The sequence below is a fragment of the Prionailurus viverrinus genome, chromosome C1, assembly GCF_022837055.1.
Source record: "Prionailurus viverrinus isolate Anna chromosome C1, UM_Priviv_1.0, whole genome shotgun sequence".
Taxonomy (NCBI): Eukaryota; Metazoa; Chordata; class Mammalia; order Carnivora; family Felidae; genus Prionailurus; species Prionailurus viverrinus.
Window position 1 is genome coordinate 59380797 of NC_062568.1, and position 19689 is coordinate 59400485.

At 38.6% G+C, this 19689-nt stretch overlaps 1 protein-coding gene across 2 annotated transcripts in view; it reads right to left on the reverse strand.

The window, feature by feature from the left end:
- Nucleotides 1–19689, reverse strand: part of CERS6 (ceramide synthase 6) — a 320948-nt gene that overhangs the window by 128458 nt on the left and 172801 nt on the right. For both annotated transcript variants that reach the window (XM_047869284.1, XM_047869285.1), the window contains exon 4: nt 11751–11808. In XM_047869284.1, the coding sequence (XP_047725240.1) occupies nt 11751–11808 (58 nt within the window). The remainder of the gene's footprint in view (nt 1–11750; nt 11809–19689) is intronic.

Below are 19689 nucleotides of genomic sequence, written 5' to 3' on the forward strand. Positions count from 1 at the left end.
TCAGAGCCACAGGTTAATAAGATGAGAGATGGCAGATTGGGGTCAGGGAGGAGGAAGGATGCCCCCTCCAAACAAACACCAGATATCTTTACAATGAGGACATGCAGGGGAACTAAGCCATCTTTTCTCTAATGCAAGTCAAATTTTCAAACACATTTCCAGTTTCATTTTCTGATTTCCCCTCTGTAATCTCAAATAAACCCTGTATTTTTCCAGTTTTCCTATTCTGTACTCTCCATCTAAGAATGCTTTCACTAACCCCCCATATCAATGCGAAGCCATTTATCAGGGTTCAAACTAAATACTACCTCTCCAAATTTTCTTCAATTTCCTCAATTAGATCCCCTTTCCCTGCTCAGAAGGAATCCTATACTTCTGTCATATACCACCAAGTATAAGTATATACAGAGAAATCTTAACTTCTCTGACATATTACAAGATTCTTGAAGGCAGGAACCATGGGTTCCCTCTCCTATCTGCTACTATGTCTTGGTCTAGTAGATGCTTAATAAATGTTAGTTAGCTACATTGAATTAAATTCCTATGCTACGGATGATCTTAGGGAAGAGAAGAACAATACTCATTAGTTCAGGGACTCAGACGGTCTTGCTAGCTTCTTTTTCAATGATGCTTAGAATAATCCCAGTGAAAGGGTAGGTGCTCAATAGATACTGAATAAAAGAATGAACAAATGAACAGAGAGAAGTATTTTCCAGGGGTAATAGACAGAAGCTCTTGAAAGAGCCATGAATGGAATGCCCTTTAAATAAGAGCTTTTGACCCTCAACTGCCTTGTGCCCACATTTCCACTCAGCAACATACAACAACTGCTTATATGCAAGCTATAGGATTATCAGAAACCACTGAGTTTTTTTTTAATTGAGTATGACTTACATATCATAAAGTGCAAAAGTCTAAGTACACAGAAATTCAATATATGTTTACATATGTGCACACCTATGTTACCATCACCTGACCAAGATCTAGAAGAGTTCCAGCACTCCAGCAGGCTCCCTTGCCCAGGCCCTCACCCCTCTAAAACTACCTCTATCACTATAGATTAATTTAGCCTGAAGAAAGTTATTTTATCCTTTCCATTCATGAATTCCTCGAGGACAAAATGGCCTTCTTCTATGTGCTTTGAATAGTCATTCCAAGGTAAATGACACCACCACACTTTTGGTCAAAAAATCCTAAACAATAACAGCAGTAGCCTTTAGCAAGCAGGCCTATTATCATGTGCGTTAATAAAGGAGAAGCGCACCAAACGAAAACAAAACACTAAACCATTTGTCCCACCTTACAGAAAACTGTAGTTGACCCAGTATTCAGATGCTCTCTGAACCAGTTTTATGGAGCCACACGCAGAGCTGTAATCAGAGCATGAGCTAGTCAGATAGGGAGGCCCGCTGCTCTGCTCCACATCAGATACTTGTCCTAAGTACCCCCGCCCCCACCATCACATCACACAGACAAGACTGGGTCTTTCCTGAAGAGACAGAACACCAGTTTTACAAGCAGAAGTAGAACATCTCATTATTTCTTCCCAAAAGCTATCATTTTTAAGCAATGAACATCTGGTTTGTTTCATTATTGTTGATGAGGAAAATGCTTTTTATGATGACCATTGTTTGTGAAAGCTATTAGCTCTCAGATTTTATTAAGACAAACCTTAGTGAGAATAATGCTTTTCTTGTTGAATTCAGTAATGGATTTTTTTTTTAATGTCAGATACGATTCAGCTAATGCAGAGTGAATGTGCAGGTACAGATTTTGATACATGGATCAATATTTCATATCAAATTACCTGAACTCTTCTGAGAGTGACTAGTTTTCTATTCCCCATGGAAACAGGAGAGGAATACTAATGCAATCCAGTTTTCAGGCACTGCCTTAAGCCAGAGGAAGCCTGTAGTGCTAGCTTTGTTACAGCATATAAATGAGGACCAATGTTTTTCACAGTCAAGCTCAGCCCTAAACTTTTGAGAGTGTAAATCTATGCCTTTAGGGCACTGTCTAATAATGAACATTTTACTCATGTAAATGGGTGTTATTTTAGTAGCCTCTAAAACAGAAGTTCGCTTTTTCTTTATTTTTAGACCTTCTACAAGGTTGATATTTTATTAAGTGACCTGAAAAAACTAAGATTCACGGTTTGATCAAACCACAAACCAAATCCACAAACCCCTGTATAAATAATTACACAAGAGCAAGTATCACTCAGGGATACTTGCCACTTGTACTTCAGAATCGGCACAAACGTTTTGTCCTCCTACAACAAAAGTCCACTTCAGCTTTGTGAACTCCTCCAAGTCCTGAAGTCCTTCTACCTCACCGCCTGCAGGATGCCGTTGGTGTGAGATGTCATTCCTTCAAGACAAAGCCCGAACACAAAGCAAAGACAACCTGGGTAAAGGCTTCTCAGTGCTCTTTAGAGAAAATTATACACACCCCAAATTAAACTCCTGCATCTCATTAAATAAAAAAACCTATACGCTGTAACCCCAGTGCTGATGAAATGGCTTTATTATCTGAACGTTTTAATTTTTCCTAGGTAGTGAACAATTTCACCTACTGCACATTCCCTAAACTAGAGCATATTGAGTTGTTCCAACCAGCTTCTTACTGTGAATAGTGTATTTATGGTTTCTAGTCACAATGTAGAAAGTAAATATGTATCACAGAAGGGGAGAAAAAATTGTATTGCATAATTACATTGGTTTGTGTAAAAAGGGGCATCTGTACCAGTCTGAAAATTAGCAGACAATTTATGTTGAGATTCAAAAATACTAAGAATGAAGCAAACCACAGATTTTCAGCTTTGCAAGCAGATAAATAAAGCAAGAATGGTGCTTAATGAGGGCCTTTTGTATACAATCACTAAACTTAATTCTGTCGTCTTAACGGTCACTAAGCTTAACTCTGTAGATTAAATAAATATAGTCATAGGACAGACTTTTGCTTTTTCTTAAGTGGTCAGTCCTTATCAGTCCAGTAGATACACAGAGTCCCTAGTGAAGCCTGGATACAAGTAGGCCACAATGTCAATAACATCTGCATTTAAATTCCAGCCCTCCCACTGACTAGCTCTGTAACCTTGGGCAAATTACTGATCCCTAGTTAGCCTTGGTTTCTTTATCTATGAGGATGAGAAGGTACACCGTACAATGCAAGAGAAACAAACTCTGAGTGATCAATACAATGCCTGGCCCATACTAAGTACTTAATGCAGTAAAGCTATCATGACTTTGGTTGCTATGTGATTATTTTCAGTGATTCCAATTTTTATCCTGGCTATGTACTAAGCCAACAGTTTTTCCAAGTCACTGGAACCCACACCAAAATGGGTGGGACTTTCATTATGGGAGTTTTCTTAAAGTGCTAAATGGAAGTGGGGATTCTACTATGGAAACAGAGCCTGAATCTCATCAGAATCCCACCGGAGGCTAAAAAAGCTTCTTCAAAAGTCAATATTATGTCATTCTGGGGCATCTGGATCAAGATGATCATGGAAAATAAGCCCCTGGGAGAAAATTAAGGGACTGGGGCAGTGAGAACCAGGCAAACACGGACGGTGGGGTTTTGTTTTGTTTTTTTAATGAAATTTCTGTATCTCTTTGCCATTTAAGTAGAATTCCACTTTTTAAAAAATTTTTCTCCTTTTTAAAAGTTACAACTACAAGCTCTTTCAAACCCAAGTATACCCAAGTTACGTGCAGTCATTTCCATTCAAATGCCCACATCTCAGGGTTCATATTTTTAACAGAAAAGAAAGTAGTTAATTTATCTGCACTTCTGCCTTTCTAAAAGGAATCTTCATTTTGGGGGCACCTGGGTGGCTCAGCCGGTTGAGCATCTGACTTCGGCTCAGGTCATGATCTCAGGGTTTGTGGGTTTGAGCCCTGCATCAGGCTCTGCGCTGACAGCTCAGAGACTGGAGCCTACTTCGGATTCTGTGTCTCCCTCTCTCTCTACCCCTCCCACGCTCGTTCTCTCTCTCTCTCTCTCAAAGGTGAATAAACATCAAAACAAATAAAAATTAAAAAAAAGGAGCCTTCATTTTTACCTATTACCTTTCATTTATCTTATATAAATGTTAATTTTTTCATGTACAGTTCTACTAAACATTTTATTAGGACTATAAATAGTATGGTTACTTTACAGTTATTACTTATTTATTTATTTTGAGCGGGGAGGGGCAGAGAGAGAAGGAGAGAGAAAATCCCAAGCAGGCTCCACACTGTCAGCACGGAGTCCAACACGGGGCTCAAACTCACAACTGTGAGATCATGACCTGAGCTGAAACCAGGAGTCAGATGCTTAACCAGCCACCCCAGGAGCCCCATTTATTTTTAAGTGGTTCCATGATATTTTATCATTTTGATAACAATAATTTAAACAATCATATTAATATTAGACATTAAGATTTCTTTAAGTTCTGTTTGGATTTGCTGTAATTTGCATTGCATATAGTGTGCATATGTACATTCACACATATTTTTTAAGCTGTAATAAATAACCACAGACATATATTTTTTGCTCCTGTGTAATTCCTTGCTCAAGATTAATTCACAGGAGTTGAACTGCCGAGTGACGGTATGTGAACATACTTACGGTTATTATTCCACGTCACCACTCTGCTTTCTAAGTAGGTCGTACCAGCTTGCCAGAATTACTGGCTATTTCAAATTCTTCTCTGAATTTTGGTGTACAAGTTTTTTAAACGTTCTGTTAGTCCATGTTACTGATTTTAGAGATATAGCAATTAAATCCCAGAGAGAGTAAGTAACTTCTTAAGGCTGCAAAACTGATTAATGGCAGAATTCAACCTCAAACCCAGGTCTTCTGACTACTTCAGGGCCCTTCGTGTACCACATTATCCTCAGGTTGTCACCAGCCTCAGAACATCCTCCTCAGATAGAATGCCAGACCCAAGTCAACAGAGAAGGGCAAATGCCGGGTACAAGGGAAATCAGAAAATATTCAAGAGGGTACATGCAGGTAAAAGGGAAAAAGGAAGAACAAAAAGAAACGTGGAAGGACAATGTCCCAAGGCCATTCCAGATATTTCCATTCCAGAAAATGCATTTACCCATTTGTAAGCATCAAAGCATAGCCACAACAGGGATCTTAACCTGGCTAGGAGGGGGCCGCAACATTGTAAGTTTCATGTCAAGGGATTACAGGAGAGCTAAGCACTCACAGCCCCCAACAGAGCCCACCTCTCTCAACCAGTAATAATTAGTGTTCTCGCTTACATTTTTAAAATACTTTATAGCTTCCACAGCACTCCTACACAAAAGCTGAGGAAGTCAGGGCAACCATCATTCTCTCATTTTACAGATGAGAAAAATGAGGTTTCAGAGAGCAAAGGTGCCATTAAGCAATGATTGGCAGGTTCAAACTACCAACTCCATCTTGACTTCTCACCTAATGTTCTCTCACAGTGATGTAACTTTTACTTCTTAATGAGGTGAATTTGCTAATTAAACATACTTGAGTTGCTAGATTTTTGAAACTTGTTTTCTAAGTCTCGATATTGTTGTTTTAACTTATTTAGAAATTCTAAAGACGGCAAGGCTGGCTTCTATTCTTGCCACAGGCAAGTCAATTCATCCTTTTGAAATTATTTCTTCGTTCTGAAATGAGAAATCTGAGATGGTTGATCTTTAAGGTCTATTCTCAATGCTCATATTCTATGTCATCTGCAATTCTTACAAAATTACTTGATGGGGTCATTAGGTAAAAGTTAAAACTTACGTAAAACTCTAAACGTCAAATCTCCTTCAACAAGGAACATAACTCCAAGCAATTTCAAAATTTTTTAAATGACACAAAAAATTTTAAATGGACACATATTCTACTGGGCCAGACAAATATTATTTTCACTGTCAAGACAGGCAAAATGATGACAATTTTGCTCTTTCAATTTCAGAAGGATTCCAAGCTAACCAATAAGCAAAAGAGTATACCTTGAAGCATGATACCACCCTGAACACCTAGTGGCCTTGTTGAACTTTGAAAAGTACATCAAATGGGGCCAACCGGGTGGCTCAGTTGGTTAAGGGCCCAACTTCAGCTCAGGTCATGATTTCATGGTTTGTGAGTTTGAGCCCTGTGTTGGGCTCTGTGCTGTCAGCTCAGAGCCTGGAGCCTGCTTTGGATTCTCTCTCTGTCTCTCTCTCTCTGCCCCTCCCCTGCTCACGCTCTGTCTCTCTGCCTCTCTCTCTCTCCCTCACTCTCTCTCTCTCAAAAATAAATAAAACATTAAAAGAAATTTTACAAAAAAAAAAAGTACACCAAATAAATAATGGAACTATGAATAATGAAAAATAATGAAACAAATGAATAATGAACTATGCCTTCATTCTGAGCAGATTGAGACAGTCTAAGGGAATTGGCAAAGTTCTTATTTGGCCAAGATACTACTTTTCAGTGATGCTTTTCACCCCCTAGTTAGTCATGAAGCCAACAGAGTACATGGCAACTTGCATAGTGTTTAAATGTAATAAAATAAATGACAGCAAGTCATCAGAGTACATCATAGATTGCAGCACCACGGGAAGTCTGGGCTAGTTATTCAGATACTATCTCTCAGCTTCAGAGCTGGGACTCTGCAAACTCCAATTCAGCTGGCTCTCAGGAGCTGGTGCCTTGTGGAGTCGAGCCTCTCAGAAGCACTAGAAGGAGGCAGGAAGACTGCAACAGGAAGATGGGATGTGCTCTTTTGTGTTTTGCTTCCTGTTCTTGCTGTCACTTCTCCACCACTACCCCCACACCCCCAGCAACACATCTTCACACTAGCAGTGGAAGTTCATCCTGGCGGCAACAGCAGCTTGCCGTCTGCAGTCTTTCCTCATTCCCAGAACCAGCCTCACTGTGGTCCCTCAGAGATTCCAGCTGGTCAACGTTCCCCTCTTGGAGGTCTTGTCAAGGTCCACGTCTCTTCCTTCAAGCTTCTACTCCACCCTCTTCTATGAACCCCTGGTCTTCAGAGAGGTAGCTTCTTCCTACCATTACTATCTTCACGATACCTCTGTGCACTGCTCATCAAAGTATGTACAGAGAGTGCCAGTCCTTGAAATGTTTGTTACTCTTTCACCGGAATGTAAATTAACTACATCACTAAGCACACTGTCTACTTCAGCTGACTTTTTCTTCATAGATAGACTTTCTCAAAGAAGAAGCAGGGAGTTGATTTACATTCAGGTCAAGTTTCTTATCTCATTGCAGACTGGTAGCAAACAGCCAGCAGATCAATTACTTGGAGTAACACAAGTTAACACCAGTCTTAGCGGTTCCCCCAGTTAGTGATTCTTTGTATTTTAGTCATTCCTAAAATAACTCCTGTGGTTTCTGTCTCATAATGGGACCCTCACTGACACAGAAGTTAGGTATTGGATATTTGAGTAGCTTCTATTTTAATTATATACATGTATATGTACAAAATGGATATAAAATGTACCATATGATTAAAACTTGGATATATATTAGCCTAACATGTAGATTATAAGAAAAACTATTTACCTAAATCCCAGTTGCATACATCTCTACACTGGCCTTTCTGTAACACTATTATTGTTAAAAGATAATGAAAGAAACTCAAAGAAAAATATTCAAAGCACTCCACCCAATACAAACTTCCATCTACAAAGGAGAAGAAAAGGTAACAGTAAGTGAGAGATAGCTTACTCTATTTCTTTAAGGCTTGAATGTGGTTTCTTTCAGGACTTAGGAAAATGTGTTAATTTGTATGAATGAGTACATTGTGTGGTAGAATTTCAGAGCACCTGAACTAATTCTGAGTTTTCTTTTAAAAAGTACTTGTCTCTGGGGCACCTGGGTGGCTCAGCCAGTTAAGTGTCCAACTCTTGTTTTCTGTTCAGGTCATAATCTCACGGTAGTGGGATGGAGCCCCACGTTGGGCTCTGCACTGGGCATGGAGCCTGCTTAAGACTCTCTCTCCCCCTCTCCCTCTGCCCCTATTCCCTGCTCATGCTCTCACTTTCTCTCCCTCTCTCAAATAAATAAATAAATAAAAATAAAGATAAGTAAAAAATTTAAAAAGTACTTGTCTCTGCCAATCATATTTATGGGTAAAGCACTTGTGTCCGGTAATTACAGGAGCAGAGTATTGAGACAGGCTTATCTTTCAACTATTTAAATATTTCCTACTAACTTAGCTATAACTTTACCTAATAGTTCACTAACCTGTCTGTAATGCCTTCCAGAGACTGCTTCATGATCAGAGTTAGTGCTATCTATAAAGGGGGTTCTAAGCTGGGAAAGCAGAAAACATATAACATATGCATACCTGAGCATTATCACATCACTATAAAACATGAGGCTCATTCTTTTATTTGTCATCACAAAACTACAGAAAACATTTTGTTGATTTCATAGAAATGAACACACACAGTTTATGGGGTGTCTAGAAATTTTAAAATACAGGCCAATGATTTCACTATTTATTACAGAACTATTGACATGTGATTGAATACTTTATTGCCCAAACTGGGTCATTTTGAGTTCAAGGGGGAGGTAACTGCCTAGGATCCTAAGATAGCTTGTATGGTTACCCAACTCATGCAAGAAGTCATCCTGTATATTGCTTCAAAGATACATTTACATATCAACTGCAAGAATTATGACATAATGTCATAGATGATACTGATAATGAGAATATCATTCCAAGTTTGCTTAAAACCCTAGGGTACCACACTACCACTGTGTGCTTAATCAGAGGCTTTATTTCTGTTAAATCCTCAAATATCTGGAGATGTAATTATTTGGCAGGTGTGATATGACGGCTTTTGTTGAAGGAACTAAAACTCATCATTTTAATTTCTAATTCTTGACTTTCTTTGAGGAAAAGCTTCTTGCTAGTTGGAGTAAGAACATGGCTTTCCAGTTTTCTGACTTTAAAAGTAGGGTATAATTTGAAACCACAGTCTTATTTGTCTAGCGCATCAGGATAAGGCCCCTGTGGTAGAACGAGGAGGTTTGTATCTCAGGCAAAGAAGTCAGGGCACACATGGCCCAGGAGCATATGAGCCCAGGGTGCCAGCACTGACCAACTTGCTTCAGGTTCATTTGACCCAAAGGTAGAAGAAAACCGGATAGTGCCAAGCTGTTCAGCATTTTTCTAACAGCCCAAGTAAGAATCAACATTTTTTTTTTAATTTTAATGTTTATTTATTTTTGAGAGAGAGAAAGAGAGACAGAGTGTGAGTAGGGGAGAGGCAGAGAGAGAGGGAGACACAGAATGTGAAGCAGGCTCCAGGCTCTGAGCTGTCAGCACAGAGCCTGATGCGGGGCTCAAACTCATGGACTGCAAGATCATGACCTGAGCTGACGTCAGATGCTTAACCAACTGAGCCACCCAGGCACCCCAAGAATCAACATTTTTAATGCATAGAGTAAGAAGCAGCTATGGCTTCTCACCTCCTAAAATTGGTCCACTGCCCTGCTATTTTGTTTAAGACACTCAGAGTTGGGGCACCTAGGTGGCTCAGAGTGTTGTGAAAATTTGAATTATCTTGTTTTGGTTATTTCTGATGCTGACAATATAGATTTTTCCTCTTGTGTTAGATGACCAAATACACTGTCTTTTCCAAAAAAGTTACTAGAAGATATATTTTAAATATCCATTAGGGTAGGTATTTAAAGTTCTATAAATAGAAACAACGACTGCATGAGGTCAGGTTTGCTAACTTAACCAAAGAAGGAAGTCATCGGGAAATCATGCTGTAAGATAGGACATGCAAGTTAGTGGGGAAAGTACCAGATTAAGAGACAGCTGTGCATGTTTCATTTCAGGTTCAACTTTTAATAAACTAACTGTGTGACCTCTGAAATGCTCCCTACCCTCTCAGGATTTCTGCTTCCCCAGCTGTGAAATAAAAGGGTTGGAAAAGATAGCTTATGAATTCCTCCACAGCGGGTTTGGACACATGGATTCCATATACACATTTCTATCACACATTAGAACTATTAAAGTACAGACTCAACCAAAACCAAGAGCTTCTTAGAGGAAGAAACCCCAAATGCAAATATTTTACAAGAAGAGCAACATCTAGTTCTCTTCTCATTTTTTATCACTAGAGGCAGGCTGATAGGGAACTGGGGTAGTTCAAGGAAAAGCAACTTCTAAGCAAACATTCCATTGACAAGCTCTCTTACTGCCTTCTCCACAGCCAGGGAGGGCTGGGGGATACAAGCTATTCTTATTCCTTTCAGTCTGTTTGGGGACTGAGAGAAGCAGAGCTAAGTGTCAAAGTGTTTCCTGTTCTGATGACAGATGGCCAGGCTTGCTGTAGATAGGCTAAAAGAGATCATATCCCCACAGATGTAGGGAAAAGGGCACAGAAGTACTCCCAGCTCTCACCATCTTTCCCTGTTTCCCGTCAAAGTCCTTCGCCCCCAGAACCCAACATGAATTCCAAACCTTGACCTCAGTTAGCAACTTGACATTCCCAAGAAACACAACTTTCCCTTGTCAACTGAAATTCCATCCATAGCTGTTTCCTCTTCCAAGGTAGTGAGTTGTGAGCACAGGAGCCCTAAATCATTCTTTCCATTTTCTCTCTACACAAGTAAATTTGAAAACCAGAACAGCAGAGTTCCAAAATAGCCATTTCCACCTCGTTTCTGTACCCCAGTTGGGAATTGGTTCATACTCAAACAGGCTACAGACTATGGCTCATCCTTCTAAATGTATTCAAATGGTCTCTTGGCCATTAAGTGAAAAGTAGTATAGCCTCATTAAGTGAAACGTAAGTATAGTTACTAAAGGAAAAGACAACAAGTAAAAAGAATAATCCCTCTAGGAAAATATGATATTGTGAAACAACTAACGATTTATAATATAATTTGCCACAGGCAGACACTAACTGATAACTCAGACTTTGAAACTAAAAACACATTTGCAAATTTTCACATCAATATTTACATGAAAATTTACTAGTAAGACATGACACTTAGCACAAGGCCCACTTTGGAAAAAATTCTCTACTAAGTAAAGATACCATTGATGTTGCTTTAAAGCGTAATACTACATATTTTTAAAAAATAATTTCCAACTTTCTGCAACACCAGCGTTGTTAACACATGCATGACTAAGAGAAGCTAAATCTTCATGAGACTTGAATTTAATCAGCCTAACATGTTAGTAGTGCCATTCATGATTGAAATAGCCAGGAAAAAGGCTATGGCAGCCTGGAAGAATTATTCCCATAGATAAAGATGCCTCAGTTTATGCAGGAATCGCAAAAGAGCAGCAGGGGAAACACAATCTACAAAAGGAACTCAATTTTCCACCAGCAGCTGGTGTTGCCTTGTTAATAGCGATGCAAGACACTAAAACATAATTTCTGCTGGTGAAGATTATAGTGATAACTCACATTTTAACAACTGATTTTTTTTCAAGCTGTGTGACATGGAAACTCTTAACTTCTTTCAAAGCATCAAATGGATTTTATAAGACTCCTAGTGCCCATAAGTAATAAGTAACCAACTACAGTGGTCAGAGGACTTGCAACATCTTTCACTGGCAAAATAAATTATTTTCAAAGACATTTTTGGTATCTATCTAAAAAATATTTACTACAGAAATAAGTCAAAGAAAAATGCACAAATTCTTAGGAAACCTGTTATGATTGTTTAAAATATCATTACTGTCACACATAAAAAAATGAGATACAGGTTTACAGTTATGTAAGAATTATATAAAGTAACTTGGTAGATCCTACCTTTTTCAGGAACCGGACTCCATAGATAAATACATAAAGGTGAAATGAAAATCTCCACCTGTAGAAGTTTGAAAAAACATTCTAAGACATTCAGTTTATACATTTCACAGCACAGTATTGATGCATGTGAATGAAAAAAGTCCCTTAAATTTGCGCCCCCCCTACACGCACCCACCACTCCAACCAGGGATTAAGCTTAATGGGTAACTTCAGTGTTAGCTGAACACATATACTCAGGTGCATGGCTTATTGCAAAATCTTAAATATTAATAATTCATAAAAAATTTTCTTCCACTCAGTTACTGTCTTTACCCATTTGTTCATCTTTTCTTTCTCAACTTATGAATTTCCTCTTGTAAATCACTCATGAAGGGATATACTTCAACAATATAAAAGTACATAAGATTGTTATGAATTCCTTGCCTAATTCAGATATTAAGTAAATAACTGGACTTAACTGAAGTTCATACTTTTTTAAAAAATAAAAACCTTAGTATTTTTAAATTAGGTAAGATTCTTTTCATCTTTTAACAAATACTTATGGATACCTTTGTGGTGTTGCTAAAGGAAGCCATTTGGAATCTAAATCATCCGATATACAACTGTTAATGGCAACATTATACCGCTCCAAACTGTACATCTAGCTGTTAATCAGACTTTCACTTTTTTTAGTGAGCAAAAAAAATGTTTTTGGTTCTCTTTCAATTTTAAATGATTCAATGTTTTTCTTAAAATGTGAGACTTCATGTAGGGAGCGGTAATGTTTACGGGGGGAAAAAGCTGAAGAAGCCCTATTTTTTACCCTATACAAAAATGAACCACACTTAGGTGTAAGACCTAAATTTGAAAGGTAAAACTATAAAGCTAAGAGAGGAAATTGATGAAAGATATCTTTGCAATTTGGGGATAGACAAAAACTTCTAAATAAGATCTTCAAAACCTCTCCTGAGGAAGAAAAGTAATGCATTTGCTAACAAAATTACAGATTCTGTGATGTGCTCTTCAAAGATAATAAACAGAAAAAATAGATTAGGAGGTGTTTTTTAAAATGGCAAAACTTATTGGACAAAATTATTGGGACAATGGAAAGCACCAAATATGAATCTTAAACATTAGTGTTATACAAATGTTAAATTTATTGAGTGGGGGAATTCTATTATGGTCTACATAGGAGAATGTCCTTGTTTTGTGATTTACACTGAAATGCTTAATGGTGAGTAACTGAAATTTTAAAAATATATACATAAAATTTTCTCAAAATATAAAGACTTTATACAAATTATATATTATATGTATATATGGTTACTACAAAAAAAACCCAAAAAACCTCTTACCCTAGTACCCCAATTCCCAATTTTATTTCTTGTATTTTTTGAGTGTGAATAGCAATGTCTTTAAAAGCTGGCTAAATTTCACTAAAGAGCATTCCTGAGGATATGTTGTTAGTAGTACCGTGGATTTCAAGTTATAAATGAACACAAATGACAAGATGAGAAAGGGACTAGTCAACTTCAATCTGCCAGCAAGCAGAAGATTGCTTTACGTGTTTTCCAGCTATGTAAAATTTTCAAATAAGATAAAAACAGCAGGGGAGAGGGAGAGGTGATTTTAGGCAATGATTCAACTTTTAGACAAAATATTCTGGAAAAAACAACAGCTTCTTCAGGTAAGAGGAAAAGAATAATGGTAGGGGACCTCCGAGAGCTGAGTTGAGACTCAACAGCAGACACAAGTGTCCCCTAGAGTTTCACTCCCAGACTGACTGGTCAAACATTCTGGAATTCAAATCAGAGGTAACATTTAGAGAAGAGCTTTGAACTTTAGGGTTGAAAATCTTCAACTCGTAATTCATAAAACCTGACTTCAGGAAGGAACAACAAAAACTGATGGTAGCAGTGTAAGAATTCAACGAAAACCTCCAAACAATATAGAAAACTGGTGAGTCGCAAGCCTCATACAAAAAAGCCTTCTTGTAAGTAAAGGTGGTTCATTTGATGCAGCATCAAAGTCAAGGAGTTCATTTTAACCACATCTCCATTATTGGTTTTTGGTGGTTGTGGATGAAGTGTCTGTATGTTTCTTTCTGTCTGGATGTATAAATTCTAGATCAGAAGTGAAGGCCAGGAATGGCTTCAAGGCCGTGTAACTTGTGCAGTCACCATCGGGTCCCATGATTGGTTTAATGTTCTGCTGTCAGTACCTTGAAATTCTTAATAATTGTTGAACAAGGGAGCCCATGTTTTGTTTTGCACTGGGCACTGGAAATTATGTAGCTGCTTCTGGTTAAGGCACACCAAATCTCCTAACTTTGGGCAAATCTATTATTGAGGGGGTTTATATTATATTGTTTTGGTATTATGGCCCAAGGAGTTGGTGGCATAAGTAATCTCCATTTTTCTCTAGTCCCTTCCACTCCCAATATGTTAAACCAACCTACTTCATGCATATGCAGGTCACTTTTCCGGTCCTGAAGGCAACTGAATTTGCAACTCCCAGGTTAAATGATTTATAACAGCTGTTTCAGCTCTAAAACTCTTCTGTGAGCAGGCAGTGATCAGGCAATTTTTATGTGTAATAAAAACTTTATGGAAGTCATTGGAATTCTTATAATCACTTATTGTACCTACATTTTATTTCCTCACTGAAATGACCCAGTTTTCATAACACACAGGTTCTAATACAGGACATCGATGCCTCTATCATTTGAATAACAACTTGTGATGAATATTTACAAGGCAGAGTTTATTCCCACAAAATATCTGCAGGAAGCAAAATTTTCAAGCATTCTGCCACACACATAATTTTCTTATTTGTGTAGTTTCATATAAGTTACAGTTTTAAATGGTGCCTAGCTACCGTCTCCTGATATCTAGCCCCCTCCAACTTCCCACTAAAATACCTGTAAAACGAGAGGTAAAATAAAGGTGCAATGCAGCCACAAAAAAGAAAGATATAACCTTCAACCTATTGCAAGAATCAGAGAATTTTGCAGCAAAAAACAATAAAATTATATTTTAGAAACATAATTCAAAGCAGAGCGAAACAAGTTAGGAGTCTTGAAGGAAGTAGGAAAAATCTGTGTGTAGCTCCCTTTCTCCGTTTTCTACCATTTCGGATACAAATGCCACCATCTGTATCAGTCAGAAACTGTATCAGTCAGAAAATGACTACTCTTGGTCATGAATGAGGCTTTTTGAGGCAGGAGGAGAGTCTGTCCCACCCCCATCAGTGAGTGACTGCTATTTCAAAAGGTAAGTGGGGGGAAAAAGGAAATACTTAGCACCCTGTGGTTTCAGATGCAGAAAAGCAGATTTAGAGACAAGATGATCTATAGTGGTATTGTATTCTGGGGGCTAGAGTAATCCATACAGAGAGTACAGAGAACAAGGCATTGGCAATTGATGCTTTATATGAGACTCTTCTGGCCCACTGTAATGAGCCAGGGCCTGCAAACATTAGTGGCTACAAGGTCTGAGATCTACAAGAGGTCATTTACTAGCAAACAAGAGGACAGAGGGTGGAGCCCAGGGAAATCTATGCACCCTCTCTGTGAGTGGGTCTAGATAGATTGCCAAATTCAGGAATGAAAATAAGAGCTAAATGTCAACATGGGTCTACCAAGAAGTAGTGCATAAATATGGAAAGAAAAATGGGCACCTGGGTGGCTCAGTCAGTTAAGCGTCTGACTTCGGCTCAGGTCATGATCTCATGGTTCGTGAGTTTGAGCCCTGTGTCGGGCTCTGTGCTGACAGCTCAGAGCCTGGAGCCTGCTTCAGATTCTGTCTCTGTCTCTCTGGCCCTCCCCTACTTGCTCTCTGTCTCTCTCTCAAATATAAAACTAAAAAAATTTTTTTTAAATATGGAAAGAAAAGAACATACTAAAGATTCAAAGAAGACCTGTCTCCTAAAAATGACTCCCTGGAGGAACGAGATGTAATTTTTAGAAACGTATTTGGCATTGTTAATATGATACAAGAAGATATATCCCTTAAAGACAAAAGTAGAAAGCCATAAATCAATAAAGGACTACTGGGTAAGATAAAAGGAGATTCTAAGTGAAATAAAGAAGCACTAGAGAGATTCTAAAAATAAAGTGACAGAATATTATCCACATGGGGGGAGAGAAAAAAATGTAGATGTGTACTATGTAAAACTGAATCATTGATGTAGAAGACAAACACCCCCATATGGCCAGAGAAAAGAACCAGTAGATGAAAGAAGACTCGAGATCTGAAGGACCAGAAAAATCAAATCTAATTATAGTTGTTTCTGAGAAAACACAACTGAAGAATTGAAGTAGAATAATCAGACAGTAAAAAAAAAAAAAAGAATCTGGGGGCGCCTGGGTGGCTCAGTCGGTTGAGCAGCCGACTTCGGCTCAGGTCATGATCTCGCGGTCCGTGGGTTCGAGCCCCGTGTCGGGCTCTGTGCTGACAGCTCAGAGCCTGGAGCCTGTTTCGGATTCTGTGTCTCCCTCTCTCTGACCCTCCCCCATTCATGCTCTGTCTCTCTCTGTCTCAAAAATAAATAAACGTTAAAAAAAAAAAAAATTAAAAAAAAAAAAAAACCAGAATCTGAACTGGAAAAAAAAAAAAGAGGACTAAATTGTGTTCCACATGATATCAATTCAAAGTCACATTCTGACAGAAGTTTTGAATCCTAGGGTTAAAACAAAAACAAAACAAAACAAAAACAAAAAACTTCAGTACCAGGCATAAAAGCAAAAACAAGTCAACACAAAAATCAAATGAAAGTAAATCACCATCGAGGAAGCAAGGTCCAGTTGGTCTTAAATTTCCCTTTTGTATTTCTTTTTTCTACACATTTTTAAGTGTTTATTTATTTTTGAGAGAGAGTGAGCATGGGGGAAGGGCAGATAGAAAGAGGTTGACAGAGGATCCCAAGCGAGCTCTTAGCTGAAGACTTCGGTGCTGACAGCAGCAAGCCCACCCTATACGATACTTGAACTCACAACCGTGAGATCATGACTTGCGCCAAAGTCCACGCTTAACTGACCGAGCCACCCTGGTGCCCCTGCCCTCTGTATTTCTAACCTACAGAAGAAAGGGAAGATTCAGTCAGCGATAGCCAGTATCAGCCAAAGTGCCTTTCACTTGTGAAGGAATAGGAAAAGCAGCACATATTCAAAGGCTCTGAAAACACTTTCGTTATTAATCTTTACTAAAGAATCACTTAGGTTAATTCCGACATCAAGATACAAATACAAATTTAAAAAGCCGAATATTAGAATAAAAGGACTATGGTTAGCAACATAAATAACTGCCCTCAATTTCACTGCCAAATTAAATGCTATTGCTCTTAAGAGACAATGCAATTAATATAAAATATTCAATAATAACCAGGGGATAAATCCTTAGATTTTATTAATAAAAGCAGGGGTTTGGAGAAGGAAGCATTAAACGTATTCTTACCGAGAAATTTCAAAAGACACTGTTGTTATGGTAATAATAAAAAATACAGTTAAAGAAGGTTTGTTTAAAAAAAAAAAAACTTAAAGCCTGGTTAAGGATGGTAAATTGAATACATAAATTTACCTCTGTGCTTTTTATGAATGTAGCACTAAACAGGCAGAAGAGGAATTTTTGTTAAGTATCAATTCCCAAGGACACAGAAAAGAGGGGTGAGAACAGGCATCCCATTCTAGAGTCTAGAAAGCAGACGGTAAGTGTGAGCCTGGTTAGCAGAACTGACAGCTCTCTCCTCAGCTGTCAGTGGAGGGTGCTCGGAAAGAGTCCAGGTGAGGAAACGACTCTGCAAGGTAGCAATCTCTATTGGGAACAACAGTCTAGGGATTAGCTTGCCCAAGGCCACACTGCTGCTAAGTGGCAAAACCAGAGCACCAACCTAGCTCAGCACTGACTCTAAAGTCCCCTCTCAAATTCCAGAGGATCAGAGTGCACTTCTTTTGCCTCGAGAAGTGAATGTGTTCCACTACATTTGTTTGGACATAGAAACCTTTTATATCCATCAAACCCGAAAATTAGAATGGAAAGCTAGTAAAAACCACCACCCACTGAATCTAGTTTATTGTCCTTATACAACAAGGGTGAAAGGGCTCTTTGTTAAAATCAAGACTAATAAAATGTGCCATAAAGGCAGGGAATCAGAGCGTTGACATCTTGTGTCTTGCTGCCAGGTGTCACAAATGGCACCAAAATCCTCATCTATAGGAGGAAGAAGCAAGGAAAACATCCAGAACAGCCCCCAGAGCTCAACTCAACACACCATCCTAGACAGAGCAAGGCAGGCATATGGGGCCATTTTGCTTACAGTTACAGAGTAGTTCCTCTACTCCAGGAGCTGTTCTAACCACTTCACAAATAGAAAGTCATTTAGTGAAGCAGTTCCAAACAACTACGTAGGTACTCTTATCATCACCCCACCCCATTCCCTATTCCCTTTTTTTAGATGAGGAAACAAGTACAGGGGGGTCTACTAAATTGCTGAAGGTCACATAGCTAATAAGGGAGAGCGTCAAGACGGGAAACCAGGCTGGTTGGTTCCAGTGTTCCAGTTCTCAACCTTAGGCTACGCTACCTCTTCCTGACTGAACACTCCTGAAAACTGAAGACAATGTATTCAGCTAAAATGGTGTTTTTAACCAAGGGGACATTAACGGACACCACATAATAAGAACAGTTTTTGTCCTGATGAAAGGAAATCGACTGCTTGCAAAACTGGAGATAGGGAAGGACTCCACTGGTGTTTTTTGTTTGTTTGTTTGTTTGTTTGTATCAATACCAGGGTAGCTACAGTAATAGGGAGCTTGTCAGAGAAAGTCAACAGCAATTACCCAGGGGCCATTCGCCATCTTAGCCAATCATCCTCTCTACCTGCTGAATGAAATACTATTCCTCCTTCAGGATTTAGGTCAAACGCTAGTGAGTCTATGAATCCACCTTTTCTGAATGTTGCAGCACTGAAGGCACTGTGTCTGGTGGTGTGTTCTTTACCTCTTTATCTTATCTTTGATTACAGCCACAAACTTCTGACTTGCTTGTGAGTTCCAAGTAGGTAAAGCTAAGTCTTATTTATCTCTGTATTTCTGACAGCAAACATAGTGGTTTGCAAAGAACGGCTCCTAAACTGACACCTGAATTTTTATTAAAGTTACAGGTACTCCCTTTATTTATTTACTTTTAAGTTTATTTTAACCAAAACATACCACAATCAAATAATGTTAACTATTTCTAGGAACTTTGCAAAAAATATAAATAAGAAAGGGGGAAGACATGCCAAATACTGCTAATGCAATTTTTAAAATTTTTTTTTTTCAACGTTTATTTATTTTTGGGACAGAGAGAGACAGAGCATGAACGGGGGAGGGGCAGAGAGAGAGGGAGACACAGAATCGGAAACAGGCTCCAGGCTCTGAGCCATCAGCCCAGAGCCTGACACGGGGCTCGAACTCACGGACCGCGAGATCGTGACCTGGCTGAAGTCGGACGCTTAACCGACTGCGCCACCCAGGTGCCCCATTTTTTAAATGACCAACATCGTAGGAATTTGGAATCAAAGAGAGTCAACTCTGGAATAGTTGCAAATTATGAAAAATATTGTTACTGAGTGCCGAACTAGGATACAGAGCACACAAAATTAGCATACAGCTCCTCCAATTATGAAATGGAATTCATTATTTTTGAGAAATTTCTCATTTTAGCTGTTCCATCATCTAAACAGACACAAAAAAGGATTAACTCATTTCTCATCAAATATATAAAGAGAAGTGAAGTAGGGCTTGTATCTTTTCTTCCATAAAATTTAAGATTCATTATAAATCATGCCCCTATATCTTGCAAATCATTACACATGAAGTAAAATTATGATAAATGAACAGAATATATAGAAATAAATTAGTATATTGGGGCACCTGGGTGGCTCAGTCGGTTAAGTGCCCGACTTCAGCTCAGGTCATGAT